The sequence below is a fragment of the Culex pipiens genome, chromosome 2, assembly GCF_016801865.2.
Source record: "Culex pipiens pallens isolate TS chromosome 2, TS_CPP_V2, whole genome shotgun sequence".
In the NCBI taxonomy this organism is placed as follows: domain Eukaryota; kingdom Metazoa; phylum Arthropoda; class Insecta; order Diptera; family Culicidae; genus Culex; species Culex pipiens.
In genome coordinates, this window is record NC_068938.1 from 150,231,312 (window position 1) to 150,254,926 (window position 23,615).

Consider the following 23,615-nt stretch of genomic DNA (forward strand, 5'->3'; position numbering starts at 1 on the left):
AGGAAAAACCGGTAACTCTACTTGACTTAATCATTCTCGATTGAAATAATCAAACTGCGAGCCATTTAGCATGCCCCCTAATGTTTCAACGCATCAACTTTGCCTTCCGTCTGTCGAAGTGAATGTTTATTAAGGGTCGGGTGGGAACTTAACTCTAATTATTCTCATCTTGAGCGATAATCTCGGTTGAGCACGATAACAAAAAAAACTTATCTAGATAAGGACCAACTAGCAGAGTCAGAGTGCAAAACATCTAAACGGATAGTTGCATCGAGGTTAGGCAAGATGGTTTGTTTTAAGGTTAATCCAACGACGACATCGCTTGGCGGTCGCGGTCACGCGGCGAGGCTTTTTTTTAGGTTAGGACGTTAGCGGCGACCATAGACTAGAGCAGGTAGAAGACACAGAGTGCACAGCTGCACAGAGATCAACTCCGGGCGGGCCACAGCTATGGTGAATGATTGAATGGAATGAGATTGTATTACTGTTGCTAGTTGTTAGATTGGTGGTTGTGGTTGTGTGCGCCACGACTAACACAAATGTTATTATTTTAGGCGAGTTTTGTGTGATGCTTGAATCTTTGGCAAGTTGTGGGTGGCAAGAAGGAGCGCGCGCGATTCATCTCTGCGGCGGCCCACGTGCCAGTTCGGGGTCCGCTCAAATTAATAAACATTCGACAATCTGTGGCTGCCTTTTGGCGAGTAGAGCTGACTGACGGCGGCCAACGGAACAGATAAACAAAGACCGGACATTCGATGCATTCTGAATCTAGCGAATAATGAAAGTTTAGGGGTATAACGACGAATTCGTAAATAAAAACTTGTAAACGACTAACGATACAACGAAACGGGAAAAATGTAGGGAAAAACAACAACAGACAAGCAAAGGCAGGGGCGTGCCATCATGCGTTATTCGCGTTACCTCTCCGCACATCTGGCTGATCTCCTCCGTCAGCTTCTTGATTGTCGTTTCCGCCCGTATTATCTCCGGCGTGCCTAGCTTGTTGCGGGCGAGCAGATTTTCCTGGTTTTTCCGCTCCTGCTCCAGCATCAGTCGGAGCGTCGTTATCCGCTGGATGTCCATCTCGCGCTGTTTGGCGTGCTAAAATGTAAGAGTTCATCATTAGATGATGCCGATGAAATGTAACAACAACAATCATCTCTTTTCAAAGACATAAGATTTTTAATTTCGCATCACTTACAAAATATTACATCTGCGGTATTCAGTAATGTAATGTTTGCGGGGTTATTTTTGACAGTGTAAAAATGTCTGCAATTCGTCCCATTTAAACGTATAATGAAAGGTCATAAGATCAATGTTGTACCGCACCTTTCAAATGTTGCTCCAGAATTATATTTAAGAGCGAGTTTTTCACCGATGTGAAACAGGTCGTATCGAGGTGCTCCGATTTGGATGAAACTTTCAGGGTTTGTTTGTCTATACATGAGATGAACTCATGCCAAATATGAGCCCTCTACGACAAAGGGAAGTGGGGTAAAACGGACTTTGAAGTTTGAGGTCCAAAAAACATGAAAAATCTTAAAATTGCTTGCATTTCCGTAAAACTTCATCAATTCCAACTCTCTTAGATGCATTTGAATGGTCTTTTGAAGCCCTTCAAAACAAGCTATAGACATCCAGGATTGGTTTGACTTTTTCTCATAGCTTTTGCAAATTACTGTTAAAAATGGATTTTTTTAAAACCTTAATAACTTTTCCCAACAGCCTCCAACATCCATACTCCCATAGGTCAAAAGTTAGGGAATTTCATGGACTATAAGCCTACGGTATTAACTTTTTGGCCAATCGCAGTTTTTCTCATAGTTTGACGATTTTTCTAGAACAAAAATTTTACAACGTTAGTTTTTGCCCTGTAGGCCTCCATAGCGGCACTTTTTGGTCTCAATTTTGACATATTCGGAATCCTCAGAAAATTTTACATTAGGTTGAGGTGTTGTAATTTTGAATTTGATTGTGAAAAATGCCATTTAGAATTAATTAAAATATTATTTAGCATTTTGTCGGATTAAGGGTAAAACAAGTTTTCGCCTACTTGATACAGCATTTGACGTATTGAGCATAGGGTAAATAAGATCTATTTCTTTTTTCAAAAATGTTTTATTTAATTATTTTTTAAAGCAATATTACAACTCCAATACTTCTAACTTACGTGAAATTGTCCGAGGATTCCGAATATGACAAAATTGAGACCAAAAAGTGCCGTCTTCTCGGCATACAGGGCAAAAACCAACGTTGTAAAATGTATGTTCTAGAAAAACCATAAAACTATGAGAAAAACTGCAATTGGCCAAAAAGTTAATACCGTAGGCTTATAGTCCATGAAATTCCCTAACTTTTGACCTATGGGAGTATGGGTGTTGGAGGCTGTTGGGAAAAGTTATTAAGGTTTTAAAAAAATTAATTTTTAACAGTAATTTGCAAAAGCTATGAGAAAAAGTCAAACCAATCCTGGATGTCTATAGCACGTTTTGAAGGGCTTCAAAAGACCATTCGAATGCATCTAAGAGAGTTGGAATTGATGAAGTTTTACGGAAATGCGAGCAATTTTAAGATTTTTCATATTTTTTGGACCTCAAACTTCAATGCTCGTTTTACCCCACTTCCCTTTGTCGTAGAGGGCTCATATTTGGCATGAGTTCATCTCATGTATAGACAAACAAACCCTGAAAGTTTCATCTAAATCGGAGCACCTCGATATGACCTCTAGAACAAACCGAGCAGAATCTACAAATACTGCCTCTTAAGTATGGGGTTTTCATGTAACCGTCACGAGTAGTTATCGCAATTTTACGCAAAAAACATTGAAAAAAGTTGATTATGGTCTGCCAAAGCCCATATCTTGAAGTTAACTGCTCTACAACTAACACTCTCGGGGCTCAGGAAAAGTCTTTTGATTACCCATCCAACGATGGTACGCTTTTTGCCTTCCCTACCTTACTGAGGAAAGGCTTTAAAATCCCTCTAAAAATTAACTTCTTTATTCGACCTTGTAGACCCATCTTCATGTATACCTATCGACTCAGAATCAAATTCTGAACAAATGTCTGTGCGTGTGTCTGGGTGTGAGTCCGTGCACCGAAAAATATGCACTCGATTATCTCCGGACTGGCTGAACCGATTTGGACCGTTTTGGTCTCTTTCGATTTGTCTTGGGGTCCCATAACACCCTAGTTAATTTCATAACGTTTAGTAAAGCACTTCAAAAGTTATGCTAAAAAAACGATTCTGGCTAAAGTTTGAAAGATTGTAAAAGGTGGTGATCACACATTTTTAGAAAGGTATTTCAAAGACCTTTCTCATGAGCTCAAAACATTGCAAATCTGATAGCCCTATCAAAAGTTATGAGCACTTAAGTGTCATTTGTACACATTTCAGAGGCCGGATCTCAAATATTTTGATGAAAAAGTTGTCCGGGTCCATCGTACGACCCGTCGTTAGTTAGATAATCAAAAGACCTTTCAAATGAGCCTAAAACATCGAAGATCTTACAACCCTATCCAATGTTATTAGCACTTAAATGTTATTTACACACTTTTTGGAGGCCGGATCTCAGATATTTGGATGAAAACGTTGTCCGGATCTATCATGCGACATATCGTTGAATAGGTAATAAAAAGTTCAAAAGATTCAAGATCTGATAACCCTATCAAAAGTTATAAGCACATAAGTGTCCTGAATTATGAAGATCTGACTACCCAATCTGATGGTATGAATAATGAATCAAGTTGATAGAACACTGAAAGGTCCGCCCTTTTGTATCAATTTTGGATAGCATTACCCTCTAAATGTGAGGAAGGCACCAACCACCAAAGGGTGGATTGGGTAACGTTTTTTAGTTACTAAATACTGATGCAGGATACAAACAAATCCTTGAATTCGTGACCTGGGACCAACATTACCCGTTAAAAAAAATCATAAAAATCGAAAAAGAGCTTTCCGATTTCATTTGTGTTGGCAGATTGGGTCATTAATCGAAATGCGTCAAGTGGGGACTAAACCAATCTTTCCCAATTTTGTGTTTATTTTAGGTCCCTAAAAACTAAGACATCTTTTTTTGTTCCGTGCGACCATATTACACCCTAATAGATAATCCTACTTTTTGGAAATGATCTCAACCGCAAAACAACCCCGAGATCTCTGGATTGCTCCTCAAACACTTACATCGACGGGCACGGGCGCGGTGATGCTGTTCCGCGGCGCAATTGGCGTCGTCGGCGTGATGGACGTCGTCGAAGGCGATGGCCGCTGCATTTTGTTGTTACTTCGCTGCACCGTCAGTTCCACAATGTCGGAAGCTGGAATAAGAACAGATAAGCAAAGTGAGGGATGGTGCGAGCAACTATGTGAACAATCTTATCTTAGTATCGTTGCGCGTTGGAAGTCAATCTCTTCAGCTCCTTTACTTGAGGTTCGTTGTTTAGTTTCACCAACTTAGAGGGGAAGCTATTTTTATATCGACTGTCGCGCCTTGTCGCGTCAACTTGTTTAATAACTCAATCAGCCGAAGCCTAAACTTTCTAATTGTGCAACGCGACTGCATAATGCAAATTGAACGAGTTTAACCGCAGCCGGAGGAAAGCTGAAGTTTAATTATGAAATCTGATCGTGTTTCTGTATATTTTTATTTATCGTAGAATAGAGCCGAAGGACGATGACTTCTTAACTTTGCCTGTTTAACTTCGTTTCACTTTTTGTTTTGTTTACCTTTGATCAACTCCACCACCTCCGTATGCGTCGAGGATCGTACGCTTGTTCCATTAACCTAGAGTGGGATACAAAGTCAAGAAAACAGAGAAAAGAAAGAAAAATGTGAGATTGACGTTCATCTGGCGTGGAAGCAGAAATGGTGAGTGGGATGGTACATTATCGAATTGCGCATTTTTTAAAGAATGCCGAAACGATTGAAATGTTACTGTACATTTAAAATATGATATTTATAATATTTACAATCTTTTTCGGCCGTTGCAAATATTTTTCAAAGTTTATGTTACCCCGTTTATTTCGTAAAACTTCAAAATTGTAATGAAAACTGAAGTTTAATCAACTGAAAACCAGTAACAATGCATTTGCCTGCGTTTATAATCATATTGAGCATATTTGAACTCCTTTGAAAACATTTTAAATTTTCAGGAAATATCAATGTGCAGTCCCACGAAATGTTTTTTTTTTCATCCAAATGTTGAAACCTAGGCTTGTAATTTGATTTTTTAAATATTTTTTTGCCCCCTTTTCAACTTTGGTCAGAGCCGAGAGACATAAACTTCAAAAAATATTTGCAACGGTCTTACTTATAATTGAATTTAACGTCATTATGCCTAATATCAAGAAAGACTTACTGATTTGAAACTCTCTAACTTTTCCTAACTTTTTAAATAATTGCAATTAGAAGCAAACGTCAGCAAACAACAACATCTTTTTTTGCGCAAAACAAGTTTTTGCGGTGCTATACTTCTTGCTAAGTTAGAAATTTTAAAATGATTTTTTTTTATTCTAAATGAAAAAAATTACCCTTCTTTATTTTTGAAGAATCGAAAAGTACATTAAATTTCCAATAAAATTACAAGTCTTAAAAACTTTTACAGCCGAATAAAAAAAAATTGAAGAATTTTTGAAACTATTTTTTTATATTTTTTATATTTTTTCGATGAAAAATACTTTTTTTCGGAATTCTGATGACGCCATCAAATCGAGCGTCTAATTTAAAATAAAAATTCCTTTAGCACCAAATTTCCAAACCATCACTATTTAAGGCTGCAAATGGAATACCCGACTCGAGTGTTTTTTTCCAAAGCTAAAACATGGGTCATTCCATCTCAACTGAGTACACTTTTGGACTCGACCTTCACCGATTTGGACCAAACATAGAGGGAACGTTCATCTATCGAAATCCCAAGTTTTGTGCTGATTAGACCATCCCTCTATTTTTTGGCACCGCCCTCTTTTTTGCCGATTTTCTAAAAAAAACTTTTTTTCTTTTAATCATAACTTTGCAACTACTTGAGCAAAAGACTTTCTACAGGTTGCATTTTATAGAAAGTTGTCCTAGAAATTCGATAAAAATAAAATTTTAACCCTCAAATGCCCACTAATATTATATTTTAACGTTTTAAGTATTAAAATTCAGTTTTGACCTAATCCTTATATTTTTATTTGATTTATTTTATCACCATCGTGTTCCCCGGACAATTCTACATAATAATCATTGTAGACCTCAAACTAAAATAAGTTATTGGCGAGATACAGCGATTTTACCGAAAAAGGTATGATTTTGCGCAGCACTTGGAAGTAGGGTAGAGTAGTCATCTACTAGATACACATCTGCCATAATAGTGGCTTTGATTATGGACGCTCCCTTGAAAAGTTATTCATAAATGTTTGATTCTGGGGTGTAAATGTAAATTATGGACATAAAATACTTTTTCGCTCGTAGGCTGCCATTTACACCAAAATTAATATTTCTTCAAATTTCTTTCGACGTTCCATAGGGATTAAGTTGGGCTACAATGTCCTAGCATTAGGTTTGGCCAAAATTTAGAATATACCCAGAATCCAGGGCTGTCTCATTGTTCCCCACTCATTTCAGCCCATGGGTAACAATGAGACAATTTGATTTTTCTTCATTAAACTTTTCAAAATCCATGGAAATCTTTCAAAACATGAATTAAAAGTGATTTTTGGCATATTTATAGAGTTTAATTTCATTGGACCAAAAATACAAAGTTATTTGGTATAAATATATGGATTTTACAAAAAAAAATAAATATTTTTTAATATAACTTTTGTTAATTAAAGTTTCATGTTGGCAAAATTGACAGTTGAATAACTCTGGCTATACATGTCGGATCGATCTCATATTTTGGTCAATGTTAGAACACATTAAAAGAAAGAAAATGCAACAAAAAGCTCATTAAAACATGCTGATGAAAAAATTAGATTAATCGTTGAAAGTTGAAAACCAAAAGTGTCTCATTAATGACTACCCTACCCTACAAGGTGTACTTTTCAACAAAAAGGGATGAATCCCCCATAGTTCGGTTTTTATATGTGAGAATTTTTTTCGGATTTGAATTCATACGACAGAGTGCAGCGCAAAATCAAACTTTTTTCAGTAAAATCGCTGTATCTCGCCAATAGTTCATTTTAGTTTGAGGTCTACATTGATTATTATTTAAAATTGTCTGGGGAACACGATGGTGATAACATAAAATAAATAAAAACATAAGGAATTTATTATAACTGATTTTTAATACATAAAACGTTAAAATATAATATTAGTGGGCATTTAAGGGTTAACATTTTATTTTTATCGAATTCCTAGGATAATTTTCTATAAAATGCAACCTGTAGAAAGTCTTTAGCACAAGTAGTTGCAAAGTTATGATTAAAAGAAAAAAAGTTTTTTTTAGAAAATCGGCAAAAAAGAGGGCGGTGCCAAAAAATAGAGGGATGGTCTAATCAGCAAAAAATTTGGGATTTCTGTTAACTATCGATAGTCGAACGTTCCCTCCAAGTTTGGTCCAAATCGGTGAAGGTCGAGTCCAAAAGTGTATTCAGTTGACCTGGAATGACCCACATAGTGAAATCAATCTGAAAAGTATATATAACTGAAAATAATCGCACTAACAGAACTTAAGTCTAGTCATCTGTAGTTTTGCTCTATTTTTTCTATAACTACTGATAAACACGAAAAAAAAGTATTAAAGATATAAAAAATAAAAGATTCCTACCTTGAGTATCATATCCTCGGCCATCAGTCCGGCCTTCTGCGCGGCACCACCGGGTTTAACGCTCTCCACAAACACCGGCTTATCACCGGAAACCTTCGGAAACGGACAAACCAAGTTACTACTGCGAAACTCCAACAAAACAACCAGCACTCTGCTCACTTACCTTCATGCCGTACCCGTTGGCATCCTTGTTGACGGTCAGCACCAGGCCCGACATCGACGGCTTCGACGGCGAGTCCCGGGTCGGCGTGAGCGTCTGGGGCCGGTTCTGGGACTGGTGGTGCTGCTGGTGGTGGTGGGTGGCATTCCCGTTGAGATTGTTCCGGGACGAGGTACGATTGTGGTGGTGCAGCGGTGACCTGGATGACATACACACACACGCGTCATAGCGGAACGAGCAGGCACAGGCAGGCAAATTGTCATGCAAAAAGCCAAGAAATGGAACCGAAAAATATGAAAAAGAGAATAAAAAAGAAGATGAAAAACACACAATCAGCACAAAAAACTAACTAATATTCGTAATGTTTATTTTTGGGTCAACGATTGGAACGGACAGGCCTGCCGGCAATATGGGCGGTTCTCTGGGAATTCATTTGATATTTTTGTGCATGATTATTATTTTAATCTTTATTTTAACAATGCTGTATTGAATCTTTTTAACTAATAAAAGAGCTTCTTATCATAAAATTATTAGTTATAATTTACTCGATAAGTTGTTAATTGCTAAACCTAAAATAGCTTTCATTTTTACTTTCTAACATGAAACATTTTACCACAAGTTTCTGAATTTGTTAAGTTGGTAGCGTGTTTCAAAGGCACCTACAAAAAGAACTTTTTTTATTTTATTGTTTGTAGGTAATGATATTTTTTTTCATTTTTTTTTTTTTTTTGTTCATACACTCAACAACCCGGTGGTTTGTCACTTTTTCGTTTGACACTTTTTTAGTTTGTACCCCGCTGGTTGATCAAAGTCAAACTAAAAAGTGACGAACTGTCACTTTTTAAACGGCGCCCACGCACACTATCAAAACAAACGTTTGGTAGTGTGTGTGAACTCCGTGTAAAAGGGGTGTCAAACTAAACCGTCACCCCGTTCGTTTGGCAACAGTTGGTGTCAAACCATCGGCCCAAAGTCTAGATGAAATCTCACCATGTTAAAAAAAATAAGATGAATTGCCCCACATAATTTTGTTTTCCTTTTTTGTTTGTCAATTATTTTCTCAAATTTGTAGGAGGTATTTTTGTTTTTTTTTAATATTGAGAGTTTGTCAAAAACTTCTGAACAATTAACAAAAGCCGATTTCCGAAAGAACTGCCAAATGCGATGTCACCGCTGCGCTGGCCCCGGCCGTCTACAGGTCACGGTTGAGATAATCTTGGCAAACGGCTTGGCCCACGTCATTCGGGCCAATACTTTCGACTGGACTGATGACCAAACGGATGGACTGAACTGGCCTGGGGGAGTGCAAAGGTGCCCGCGATCACCAATCCGGAGTTGTATGAGCTAATCAGCGAGAAATCTAGCCCGAGATGTCCGCGAGATGAATTCAATAGAATATCACACACTGACTGTCTGTTGCTGCCGGTCACGAGTCATTTGGTGGGACATGTTGACCAACCGTTGGAGTCACCGTTGGAAGTGTGTTTGAGGAATGACCATACCGGGCTGACTTGGGAGGGGGTAAGGTAAGTGCTAAAAAGCGGTCTCGATTGTTTAGCAAACTCAGCACTGTAGAGGAGTGCCCGGCTGGCACATAAAACTTTCAAATGCGGTTTCTTTTGAACAATTCGTGGAAGCGATCAACACCTTATTGTAAGTGGTTTGAATGATAATTAATCGGTGCTGGGTTCTGGCGACGTGTTCTAGGACTCCTGGTTTTCACTTTCCGCATAATGATCGATAAGGTCCCCTATAGTGGACACAATATCAAATACGGAAGGCGACATGAATGATTTGTTGTTTGAAATTCAGCTTTTCGAAGCCAAGGCAGTTCACCAGATATTAGCGTCCTGCAATAGATCGACTTACTCTAATAGAACCTAGAACCTTGTTGAATAAATATATAACTCATGTTGAAACAAAAAAAAATCCGTATCTTTTACCTTTATTTTATTTTATTTTATTTTTTCAAAATTCGAACGAGTCAACCAAAAAGATCCCAATCATTTCCATCATATAAATAGCCAGCTGATGCGCGCCCGTCTGCATCCCACAAACATGGCAAAAAGTCTGTGAATGAACGCAGAGGAAAACAAGTGCAACCTTACTATACACGCCGGCAAAGACGACGATCGGCGGGAGATCCAGTCTGCTGTGGGAGCGGTGGGGTCCACCCATCGGCGTTGAAGTGAAAATTTAAGAAACAGATCATTACATTAGCGCACCACCCTCCCCCTTCCTGCTCACTCGCCAGACCCGAAGTAAACGGGAATTGCGCATCATTAAACGGTCGTCTACGGGTTCCCCGCCCCTTCAACTCCCGACTTCATTCACGGTCACTCGATCAACGATCTGTACATTAAGGCAGTGGAAGAGAGTGTCGAATAAGATCTGAACTCAGCATCAACATCAACATCAGCATCTGTCTGCTCCACAGAGCTGGAAAGCTATCATCAGCGTTGCAAAAATGAGCCAATAATTTGAGAAAAATATATGCGATTATTATTTCATTACCGATGTGAAGTCGAGGCAACGAAAAGCGAAAAACAGCAGAGCCGGACGAGTTTGGGCCATCGTCTCTGTGTTGAGCATCTTCGCATCTTCAGTAAGTCTCCGAGGACCATGATTGATTTGGGAGAAACTGTGGTGTGTAATCTTGATTATGTATAGTTAAAAAAGTCCTGGTGATTTATGTGTTAGGCTGGTACACATTTTATTTAGGCTAGTACAAGTATTATTCAAAGTTTTTGTCATTCCTCAGCTCTGGTCGAGGTCGATGGGAAAGCAAAAAAATGCTTTATAAACCATTAAAGATATGCCTTGTCACAAATTTGCAGAATATCAATGAATTCATGAAAACATTCTTTTCACCTAAGTTTCACATCGTTTTGCGATTTGTGGCTTTATTTGATTAAAAATGCAAAATATATGCGATATTCAATGTATGCTAAATGGTTTTCAACCGATTGTACAACATTTTTTAATGTAATTTTTTCTGCAATATTTTTTTTGTCCCCTGATTTTTAAAAAAAAATTGAAGGCAAACCTCAGAAAGGAATCACTAAACCAAAAATAGGGCGTCTCACCATATCACAGTGGTCCGAAACCGAAATCTAGCGTGACAAAATTGATAGCGGCCACACGTTAAGATTTAGAGCTTTGGTGTCTTCGGGACAAATGATCAGGGTCAATAGGGGCATCTTTTGGTATGGTGGACAAATTTTAGGGTGGTCCAAATTTTAGGGTGGTTCAGAATTTTTATTTTGGGGGGATGACGAGATAGCGCTTCGGTGTATTCAGAAAAGTTGTAGGGAACACTATTCTGAGCAACTTTGCACAAGAGCACAAAGCTCCATCTTCAAACGGGAAGTTTCTAGAGCCATTTTTTGTAAATTGGGTTGAGGTGTTTATGAAAAAATGAGTTTTTTGAATTTATTAACTCAGGCTTATGTCGTAGCGAGATGGTGTCTTCTAGACATTTGTAGATCTTATCAAAACACACATTTATCTTCCAAGAGAGCGAAAATTTGACCTTTTAAACGAAAGTTATAGCCAAAATACGACGAAAAAGACGCCATTTTGAAATGTGAATAACTTGAAAAGGTGGTGATGTTTGACCTAGCTCTTAGAAGCATCTGAAAGTACACATTCTAGAGTACATTTGCTGAAAATATCTCGGAGGTCTTTTTAGTTTAATTCATTTAATCTCAATTTGAAAATGAGCATTTTTATATCGTTTTTTGCCCATAACTTTTGATAGAATTGACCAAAATTCGTTTTTCAAGCATGAAAATGTTCATTTTGACAAGCTTTACAATTGTCTTGAAGGGCCCAAAAATGTACAAAATGATCTAGTGGTTGTAAAAGAAGAAACGAGTTTTAGCTGAAATATTTCAGGAATAAATTTAATTATTTTGTTGATTCCAGAAAATAAATAAATTTTCGAATAGCTTCAAATTATGGGCACAAGCAGTTTATGCACGGAGAAAAAAGATTTCCCAAAATCGTGAACAAGCGTTCATGAAAATGGGAACCACGAACAAAGTGTTCAAATTTCATGGTACGTTTTTCAAAATCGTACCATGGGATTTGAACACTTTGTTCGAAGTTCCCATTTTCATGAACGCTTGTTCACGATTTTGGGAACTCTTTTTTCTCCGTGTGGCGCAAAGCTTTCGATTTATTGTTTGAAAATTTAGTCCATTGAATTCGCATATAAAATAGTAAAAAAAATACGCCACTTTCACCGGTACAAAATTGTGAGTCCATAAAAGTATGTTCGTCACCGACTCCACAGCCACTCAAAAAAGTTATAAAAAAATTTGAGTTTGACGAGCAGTTTTCCAATTATGGAAGGCACAAATTATTAAGCATATAGACTTAGCTTTGGGTTTTGATGATTAATCGAAGGAGCATCAAAATTTTTCAAAAAAAAATAGTTTTTTTAAACGTGGGTTCTACAGCAAACCTAGATGTTTGGGTATCAAAAGATCGGAAATGTTATGCCCTTTCCGATGGCACATAGGATGGGTTGTGAATCGTGGACCGATTCGGATGCTGGTGGATTTTCCGACGACGTTATTCCGGTTCAGTACGAAATTCCAACAAAAAATCAATTGTATCGATACAAAGACTCCCAAAACGGTGTTATATCCACTCCAAAATGTTTATTTAGCAATTCTATAGTTATATATTGATAATTAGCTAAATTTAAAGATTGCAAACTTAGGTAATGATAAGTTTTATATGGAATTTCCAGACTTTAATTTGTTTGCATGTTTCATCCCAAAAACTGCATAGTGCCCAAGGGGTGTAAATACTTTTATTTTTATACTGTGTATGAAGACTTGTAAGGACGAACTAACTATGCAAAATCTCTTCTTTAATCTGTTTCAAAATTGTTAGAACCGTTTTCATATCTGTTGTCGGTCAAAGTTGGCAGATGATTTTATATCTCTCGAAGGTTTACTTTATATTCCACTCCATACCACCGAACTTGCCACAGTTGCTTCTTCCTCAGTCTCGTTACGGAATGGAATGCGAAAAATGTGGTCCCACGTTTGCTTAGTTATGGACACACCGACGAAAAAAAAAACAACAAAAAAAATCCAGAGCGTCCAGCTGAACGAAAATATACGAAACACCTACAACACCAATAAAAAAAAAGGCCCGAATCCGACGACTTCAGTGCAACTCGTGTGCCGAGGAATTTCCTCATCACACCACACTGACTGACTGACTGCTGTGTGAAACCATACCGCCGCAATCTCCAGCTCAGCCAGCGGAACCGTCCGTCGTCGCTTCAAAGCTTCGCGTATTTTGACACCGTTTTCGTGTCTCTGACATTGCTGAATGTTGTTGTTGATGTTGTGTCTTGGCCGGTTCCTCCGACACTTGCAAGTGGATGATGATAAACCCCCCCGCTACCGTATTGAGCATTGTGGCCCAAGTTGTGGAACACACCTTGCAGTTCAGGGCAGAGCCGCGCGAAAACGGTTTCGAGTCGTGGGAATTTGAGCTGATGAATCTGCCACGATTGAAGAAATGCCTTGATTCAAAACCGTATCACGCCGGCTGCGTTAATGCTATTTGAGGTTCGTGTTGATGAACCATAACAAAAATGATGCAAAATCTAATATCTCAATGAGACGAGGAGAAGGAGTAGAGAGTAGAGTCGGCAAAGTTTGTAAATATACGCACCGAAAACCGCTAGACGAGGCGAAATTCAATTTGACGATGCTAATAATAACCAATAACAACGCGATAATAGCAATGATCTGCCGTCAGTTGCGGACTAACAGCAAATCCCAGCAACTGGTTGCCGGCGTTCTATCTTGTCCCACGGAAAATGTGTATGGCGTGTGTCAAGTTGCACGATAAGGCGGTTTTGTTGCAATTTTCCATAACTTTTTTGAGTTTTTTTTTTTAATTCTATAAACCCAATTTATTTTAAATTCGACAAAATGATTCAACGTCAAAAACGGGCCATTTCAAAAGAAAACATCAGGAAAATGATACCATCAGCGAAAAAAAGTGTATTGATTTTCCGTTTTACACAGCAGAGTTGGTTGTAGTACCAGCAGAAGATGTTGTTGACTGAAAGCGGCACGTAGAATCGAACGGATGCATATGTGGAGCCGGAAAACCAAAACATTCCTACACCGATATATTGATCGGGAGGGCAGAATTCGAACAATCGTTGAATAATAATTCGCGTTTATCTTCATTTTAAGGCTTTTCTTATGATCTTTCGAATCATGGATCGGTAACTGCTCATTTCTTTTTTTTTTTCTTACAGATGTAAACAAACTTGAGTTCTCTCCTGAAGTGCATATTTTCAACAAAATAATGACTACAAACACTAAAACCAATAAATTCAAATGTTAACTAATCGATTTGGTGTCTTGGTCAAAGTTGTAGGTTAAGATTATGAGGACTTTTTTTCTATCTATGACTAAAAGTTTAGTTCTCAATCTACGTATTATTTTTTGTTTTTTTTTTTTCTTTTTTTATGTGGTGGTGTCTCCCTACGCTTCTTCCTCCCCTGTTGATTCAGATTTGTGTTGTTGTATGGAAACTCCGTGCTCAAACTCAACCCACTTTAACGAATCATCTCTATGCGATACAACTTTACACAGTAGGCCTGGCCTGTTTCAATGCATTCTAATCCAATGGCGCACTACAGATGTTAATAATTGACAAAAAGAGTTTTAGGCGTAATCTAACCTAAGGTACTTTCAAGGATCCCTTCGAAAGATTGGCTGCGCTAAGGTTTGATTAGATTAAGTTAGATAAGAAATATTAAAAATTTGACAATCATTTTTTGATAAATTGTTTCGTTATCAATCTAGGGGAACAGCATCTAATTCCAGCGTGCCTCTAATGTTGGCAGGTCAGAACTTTGACATGCAATTAAAGCTAATTAAAAACGTTTTCAACTGAAATCGAGTGATAAATAGCTCAATAAGAAGTGAGCAAGCAAGTTTCCACCAAAAGTTTTGCAAAATTAGTTGTTTAAATAGTGAAAATCAGCAAATTGGATGGAGTTAGGAGCGAGAGCTCAACCTGCCAAAGATACGAGAATTTCCCCTACTGTTAGATAAATATTTTCGAATTTTAATATCTGGAAAGGAAAGCTGAAGGCTGAGAAAATTTCCTACTGACGATATCTCGGAAACTATTGGTCCGAAAATTGAAACTTTTACAAAATGTTTCGATGTCAATAGAAACTATTTCAAAAAAATATAATTTGGACTTAAATATGAAGTATGGAAAAGTATCCCTAAGCTAAACCTAATTTAAAAATTTTAAAATTTATGTTTATTGAAGAGATCAGAAAATGGAAAAAAAACATTTTTGAATACAAATTAAAGTTTGCATTCGCAATAAGTGTTTCAAAAGTTCAACAAAAATATTGTCAGAAGATCACTCTAATTTTGAAGTATTTATGAGGGAAATTACTGAGTTACAAACAAATTAGGCTTTTTTTCTTAATTTGAATTTTGGTCATTTTTTATTTCGCTTCGCATTAGGGCTATATTCTAAAACGAAGTAATTCGATAATTGGTACACTTTAGTTAAGGGTTGAAAATTGCATGATTCGCAAAAGGATAGAAGAGATCCAAAGTCTGAATTAGTTAAAATAAGAATGAACATAATTAGTTGCAATTGAGCAAAACAATTGAATCGATAAAATTGAAAAGTTACTGTAAAATACACAAAACAATAATTGGCGTTTGTAAAAAAAGGCCTAAAACCAGGTCTCAAACTATCAGAAAAAGCTAAAATTTGCTAACATAATAGAATATCAAAAATCAACAAATTTTAAAAAATATGAAAAAAACGCATATCAATACAGCAATTCCCCACGAAAACAGCATGATTCGAAAAAAAAGTTCTCCGATCGGGCTCAAAAAATTTCTGGGGGTTCCTTGGCCGAAATAATTAGACCCGTATTTTTTTGTTTGCCCATTAGGGTGACCTACGCCGTGTTAGGGTGGTCCGAAAAATGGCAATTTTCGTCATTTTTCGCAAAAACCACTTTTTTCAAAAAATCATATCTCCGCGCCATTTCATCCGATTTAAGCTGTCCTAGACGCAAAAGAAAGGTGATTAGTTTGGCTATTTAGGAAAAATAGTAAGAAGTTTCAAAAATCTAGCTTAACATTTGAAAAGGTCGTATGAAAACTTAAAATGCTGTTTTGAAGGTCTCGGGACCAAAGGGACTATGTCTGAAAATATTTTCATCGGATTCCTCGGAACACATAACATATCAAAAAATGGTGACGTTATGTTTTCAATACTCTGAGATACATTTAAAAAAAATAAAAACTAGGTTTTTCGACGTGCCACGCGCAAAAATGGGAAAATGACGAAAACGGGAAAAAATCGACTTTTTTCACTAAAACTGCGATAACATGAAAATTTCAGCGATGACCTATCCATGTTATGGTACCAAAAGTTGCGTATTTCAATTACCCGTGCGGAAAATTGCCATTTTTCGGACCACCCTAACACGGCGTAGGTCACCCCAATGGGCAAACAAAAAAATACGGGTTATTTCGGCCAAGGAACCCCCAGAAAAAAATGAGCCCGATCGGACAATTTTTTTTTCGAATCATGCTGTTTTCGTGGGGAATTGCTAATATACTTTGCCTACAATTTAAATTGCTGAAAAGTGATCTCCTGAATATGGGGTGGATAAAATTTTCGAAAACAATTCAGCAGATTAATTAAGGCGCTTTACAGTTGTTCCCAAAATAAACTCCATTGTGTAAATTTGCACATAACAATGCATTCCATGAAAAATGCATCGACATAAATAAAACGTAAACGATGAAGATATCAATGTACTGAATTGAAACAACCCTCATTTCTATATGACTAAATAGCTTTCTGCAGAATAGGAGATAAATAATCATTGAAGAACACGTGACTACATTTGCTATCTCCAGAGTCACATTCCCTAAACGTATGTCTCAGTTATTTATCCTCATTTCAATAGACTTCATTTAGCCAGATGACGTCAAAGGTTCACCTGTTAGGTTATAAGATACTTCAATGCATTGACAGCATATTATTTAAAGTTAAAAATACGTATTTGAAAAGTCCATACTCAAAAAACAAATGTTGCCTTGATTAACCTTGGTAAAAAAAATCGCGCTGCAATAGCTCCCTCTACTCCACATACGACCTAATCACCCCAATTTCCACCATATCAAACTGCTGGTGATTTAAATGTAGGCCAACGTCCTCCTCACACTACCACCATGTGGGTACGGGGTATGGAGAGGGCAGTAAGTAGTGTGGGCGTGCGTTCACCTAATCTGCGATAACAGCGGGTTGATAGCGCTCGCCGCGTCGTTTACTATAGAGTCACTCTCACGATGGCGCCAAGCCGATAATGGCGCGCAGGGCAATTTTCTCACCTAAACGTCACTCAGTCAGTCGACAGGCGGCAGTGATGTGTGTTTGTTTGACGTTTTTGAGGGGTTTCGGGGGGTTAACTGGACTTTGGGATCACTTCTGGTTTGAGGGAAGCGTTGATACTCCACTTTTTTTAAGGGGATAAGGGAAACTTTCCAGTACTGAGTAATGTTTGATGTTTGAACCCCGCTTGCCCCTTTTCTGGGTATTCAAAAGGGGCTCGTGGTACGCAATGGCTTGTGCCGATATGGCGCTAAATAAGTACGCTGCACCCGCAGCCATTACATAACCTCAAAGCCACTGCAGATGACCATAACCAGATCTCCACGGCTGTAACCACGCCAGAACCAACCAACGAGCCATCGTGCGCGAGGTTGTCCATCGTCTAATTAAATCATAATTATATCAGAGTGGTACCCCCTCCGCCTGCCTCCCCTTAAGTTGGGAGGAGGAAAACATAACCTCATACCGTGCGCCGATCACGATGATGATGATGGAGCCCCACAGTCGTCAATTTGCACCATTTGCTCGTAAAACGTTTTCTTTTAATTAGGAATCTGAACGGCCAGCAACACACCTCTTTGCGATTTTTTTTTCTGCTGCTTACTTCCTCACTTGGGAGGGCGCACAACTAGTGTAATAGTGGAGCTCGTTAACGGTCGAGTGTGTACACATAAATTACACAAACACACGGACACAGACCGTGCAAACAGAAACACCCTCAACTCCCCTTTTTTGCGGGGGGAGACTTGACTGGGCGGGAGACTTGGTGAAAGAATAAGGTAATAATCGATATTGGTCAGACAATTGGTAGGGTGGTGAGGTTTGTAGCGTTAAAACCTTATGTCAGACTTTAACTACAAAGGCGAACTTCGGTAGAATTGGTCACAACCTTGACTTATGTTTTGTTATTAAACAAACTTCTTTGCCAAACTGGTCATGTCTGTAGCATAACACCAATGCTCCATCTTCTGACATTCGATGACAACAATCCCCGTGAACCGCCCTAACCGCATCGGTAGGGACCCCCTCCAACCGCAACCCTCACGGAACCAATAAAACCCGGGGCATAGTTGGGGAAGAAAAATGGCACAACAATATTGGCCACTGACGTTGCCCCGATGTCGTCATTAGGCGTCGGTGGTGGCGCCGGTCCGGAGACTTGATGGACGCGTATCCTAACGTCGCTGTTGTTGTTGTTTGCAACATACACACAAAAAAACCATTCGCGGTGGTTTATGTTCCGTGCCCTGACGAAAGGTGCAATTTTCGTAAGCATTTTGATGGGCTTTTATTGCTTTTTATTATTGGAGGGTAACGACAAGACATTAGTGGCCGGAATCGACGGCCAAAAGCATGCACGTGACAACGTGGGTTCATATATCACACGGAACGATCGTGATTTCGATGAAGTCGTGGACTGAGTTTGGCAATTGTTTTATAACTTGGGATAAAATTTGTGTGATGATCAAAAATCCACAAAATTATGTTTAAATATATCAAACTACAGGGAGTTCAGAAAATAACGTCATGACTAATGATGGTCATGTATTTCAATTTCATAATGTTTGATAAGCATCATTATGAGGTTTAATGAAAATTATCAAATTAGCCTTTACATGGGTCGGCGGGAACCGTTTCTAAGGTTCGGACTCCAAATTGGTCAAATAGGGGTAATTATCTACCAACTCACACGAAATCGGGAAAAGTTGCCCCGACCCCTTTTTGATTTGCGTGAAAATTGGTCCTAAGAGGTAACTTTTGTCCCAGATCACGAATCCGAGGTTCGTTTTTTGATATCTCGTGACGGAGGGGAGGTACGACCCCTTTCAGTTTTGAACATGCGAAAAAAGAGGTGTTTTCAATAATTTGCAGCCTGAAACGGTGATGGGATAGAAATTTGGTGTCAAAGGGACTTTTATGAGCAATTCCAGCTCAAATCAGGAATCTTTCTGATACTTTTGTACCCGACCATCTTCGATTTCAATGAAACTTTGTAGACATGTTATCCTAGGCCTATATAAGCCATTTTTGTGCATACGGAGCCAATAGTACTCGAGAATAACATTTGAGAAGGGCGTAAGGTATTTAAATATTTTTTGTATTCTGTAATTTAAAAATTACTGTATCTCGAAGCCGTTGCATCGTATCAAAAAGTGGTCAAAGACAAACTTGTAGGAAATTGGACGGGCTTTCTGAAAAAAATACACTGAAACAAAAATACACGCCACATCTATGAGATTTTTTGATTTTTAAGTCTAAAACTTAAATTTGAAGGTGATGTCACGATTTTTTTTCGTTCAAAATTTTTGAGGAAATAGCCTAAGATGTTACTAAAAGACTGACGAAAAATGCAGGATGGTATGTCTCTCCTGAAAAAAAAAAATACAAAAATCATTTACTAAAACAATTTTTTTGAAAAGTGGTCTAAACGTCAAAATTTTTAAAAACCGGTAGTGGGAATCGATTCTCCAGACAATTTTACATAAAAGTCTCCGTATTGACCATTGTCCTATGTCCAATCCTTGGGAAGATACAGCGGTTTTAAAAATAAAAATGTTGAAAAAACGGGATTTTTGGTGGTTTTTGACAATTTCTATATGACAGACTTGGTTTTTCAGTCTCGTAAATATTTTTACCGGAAAGCTCGTCCAATTTCCCATAAGTTTGCCTTTGACAGCATTTCAATTGGATGTAAGGGCTTACAGATATAAGCTTAATTACATTGCTTATAACTGAAAATAGAATATTTTTTTCAGTGTGGTAGAAACCAGGATAGTAAATTTGATTACGTAAATATAAAAACGATATAAATCAAAAAGCTGTCAAAGGCAAACTTATGGGAAATTGGACGAGCTTTCCGGTAAAAATATTTACGAGACTGAAAAACCAAGTCTGTCATATAGAAAATGCCAAAAACCACCAAAAATCCCGTTTTTTCAACATTTTTATTTTTAAAACCGCTGTATCTTCCCAAGGATTGGACATAGGACAATGGTCAATATGGAGACTTTTATGTAAAATTATCTGGGGAATCGATTCCCACTACCGGTTTTTAAAAATTTTGACGTTTAGACCACTTTTCAAAAAAACAGTTTTAGTAAATGATTTTTGTATTTTTTTAGGAGAGACATACCATCCTGCATTTTTCGTCAGTCTTTTGGTAACATCTTATGGTATTTCCTCAAAAATCTTGAGCGAAAAAAAAATCGTGACCTCACCTTCAAATTTAACTTTTAAACTTAAAAATTGAAAAATGACATGAAAGTGGCGTGTATTTTTGTTTCAGTGTATTTTTATCAGAAAGCCCGTCCAATTTCCTACAAGTTTGTCTTTGACCACTTTTTGATACGATGCAACGGCTTCGAGATACAGTAATTTTTAAATTGCAAAATACTAAAATATTTAAATACCTTACGCCCTTCTCAAATGTTATTCTCGAGTACTATTGGCTCCATATACACAAAAATAACTTATATAGGCCTAGGATAACATGTCTACAAAGTTTCATTGAAATCGGAGAGGGTCGGGTACAAAAGTACCAGAAAAAATCCTGATTTGAGCTGGAATTGCTCTTATGTAAAATTAGACGCCCGAATTGAGGGCGTACTTAGAATTCCAAAAAAAAACGTATTTTTCATCGAGAAAAACACTAAAAAAGTTTTAAAAACTCTGCCATTTTCCGTTACTCGACTGCAAAAAATTTTGGAACATGTCATTTTAAGGGAAATTTAATGTACTTTTCGAATCTACCTACATTGACCCAGAAGGATCATTTTTCATTTAGAACAAAAAATTTCATTTTAAAATTTCGTGTTTTTTCTAACTTTGCAGGGTTATTTTTTAGAGTGTAATAATGTTCTACAAAGTTGTAGAGCAATTTGTTCTAAATGAAAAAATGACCCTTCTAACTACATCAAATTTCCCTTAAAATGACATGTTCCAAAAAAATTTACAGTCAAGTATCGGAAAATGGGAGAATTTTCAAAACTTTTTAAGTGTTTTTTTCGATGAAAAATATGTTTTTTCGGAATTCTGAGTACAGTCATCCCTCATATTCGGAACAGTTTACAGATCTGCCAATGTTCAACAAATCATAGAAAATCGATACCGTAAACTGGGGTGACGTTGATAGTCCGGGGTGACTTTGATAGGTTTTTCAAATGCCCGTCAAACTAATATCTAAACATTTTTGAGAATTTTGAGTATGTAAGTTTTAAGGGATAGCTTATTATCGAACATATATGCAAAAATGTAACTGTTACATAGGATATATCAAAATTAGTGGCCAAATCAAATTTCTATCAATGTCACCCCGGGCTATCAAAGTCGATCAGAAGTGCGGTGCTTCGGTGGACGCGCAGTCCTGTTTTTTCGTGATAATTTTCGTCTCTTTTGTGTCGCTCTTTGTGTGCATGGGGTGATTGGGCATAATAATTGAATAATGCCATCAGAAGTGCGGTGCTTCGGTGGACGCGCAGTCCTGTTTTTTCGTGATAATTTTCGTCTCTTTTGTGTCGCTCTTTGTGTGCATGGGGTGATTGGTTTTATGTGAGTAGGTTTTATGTGATTAGGTTTTATTTTTTATGTTATTTTCTTTCTCTCAGTTTGATTTGCGATGCCTTTCCGTCGGGTCGTGTTTTTTTTCGCGTTCGTCGTCGGTGTGTTTTTCGTTTTTTTTTCGCGTGCGTGTATGTGTGTTAAGGTGCGGCTGGCTCTGGATGTCATCGATGACAATTGAGCCAGTCTGATTTGCGATGCCTTTCGGTCGGGTCGCAGGGGTTTTTCGCGTTCGTCGTCGGTGTGCAATAACAACAAAACCTTATCATACCATTTCAGCTCGATAAACATCGTAACTCGTCGTTCGCTTCGTTAATCAGTACCCCACTAAACATGAATCATGTAAAACTCGTAAAAACATCTCAATTAAAAAGTCAGACTGTTAAATCCTTCATCATTTAATAACAAATAATTTTGGTTCTATCTTTCCACAGCCGGCTGTCTAAGATAAATCCATTTCAATTAAAAGTTAACAGCCGATAAACGGGAAATGACTCATCCGCAGCATCCGATTGCTTGCCTTGAGATTAAAACATAATACCTTTCAACAAACACTATGATTTTGGGTCGCATCATCATCTACTATGATGAATCCTGACCAAACACCTTATCCTACTAACAAATTTTCAGGTTCCTGGCGCTTGTGGGGTGTAAGCACAGAGTAAATCAGCTGCCCTAGTAGCAACCTGCGCTAACTAACATTCCCGTCCCTTAAAATCGGGATCTACAAACTGACATGGCGGGCGCCGTTGGTGGCCAATGACTGTTACCTATTCGCAACTGATCTAGCTTTAGCAATCATGTTGTTTTATCTTTTCAACGCATTCATACATGCTGTTGATAAGGGAAACACCACTAGATCGTCGAAGCATATAATCAGTAGTGCTGAAAGGTTATTACGGTTCTGTTCAGCAACGGAGGGGCAACCATGGGTGATCTCTCATGCTCATGCTCATGCTCTGGATAAAATAGTCTTGAAATGAGGTTTTTTGTTTAAAAAGTACTATTTTTTACTAGTGAAATAGCAAGAGAATGTTCAAATGAAGGTCCTAAAAATAGCAATATTGACAAATTACCACAAAAGTGTTCCAAATTTGCGGGTGTTCCGAATATGTGGGATGACTGTACGCCATCAAATCGGGCGTCTAATTTCACATAAAAGTCCCTTTGACGCCAAATTTTTCTCTTACCACCGTTTCAGGCTGCAATTTATTGAAAAAAACACCTCTTTTTCGCATGCTCAAAAATGAAAGGGGGTCGTACCGCCCTTCCGTCAAGATATATCAAAAAACGGACTTCGGATTCGTGATCAGGGACAAAAGTTACCCCTTAGGACAAAGTTTCACGCAAATCGAACAGGGGTCGGAGCAACTTCCGTGTATGTTGGTGGAGAATTACCCATAAATATCTTTTAAAAAAAATAGTATGTTCAGTATAACACAAATTGCGCTAACTAAATTTGGTTCCAAAATTATTTAAGGACAATTTCAAAACATTGAACGTCATACTCCTCTTCGTAATACCGACAGGAGAAACATAATCAATCGGTGGGGAGCTTGACCTAATTACACTCACTAACAGACAGTTGTGCATGTTTTGTCACCTTCCTCTCACTATTGTTACTAAGTTTGTCATCCAACTTGTATGGGCTCAACCTCAACAAAATTGAATTAAAGTTGCCACAAAAACAGTGTCTTCTTGGCACCATTCAGTGAGTTTCC

At 37.8% G+C, this 23,615-nt stretch overlaps 1 protein-coding gene across 3 annotated transcripts in view; it reads right to left on the minus strand.

Annotated features, from left to right (window-relative positions):
- LOC120421455 (rho guanine nucleotide exchange factor 11) overlaps positions 1–23,615 on the minus strand; it is a 156,593-nt gene that overhangs the window by 99,980 nt on the left and 32,998 nt on the right. For 2 of the 3 annotated variants that reach the window (XM_039584666.2, XM_039584668.2), the window contains exons 3-7: positions 7,912–8,107; positions 7,749–7,841; positions 4,726–4,783; positions 4,183–4,316; positions 922–1,101 (exon numbers count right to left, since the gene is read on the minus strand). In XM_039584666.2, the coding sequence (XP_039440600.1) occupies positions 922–1,101; positions 4,183–4,316; positions 4,726–4,783; positions 7,749–7,841; positions 7,912–8,107 (661 nt within the window). The remainder of the gene's footprint in view (positions 1–921; positions 1,102–4,182; positions 4,317–4,725; positions 4,784–7,748; positions 7,842–7,911; positions 8,108–23,615) is intronic. The other variant, XM_039584667.2, reaches the window with a different exon arrangement.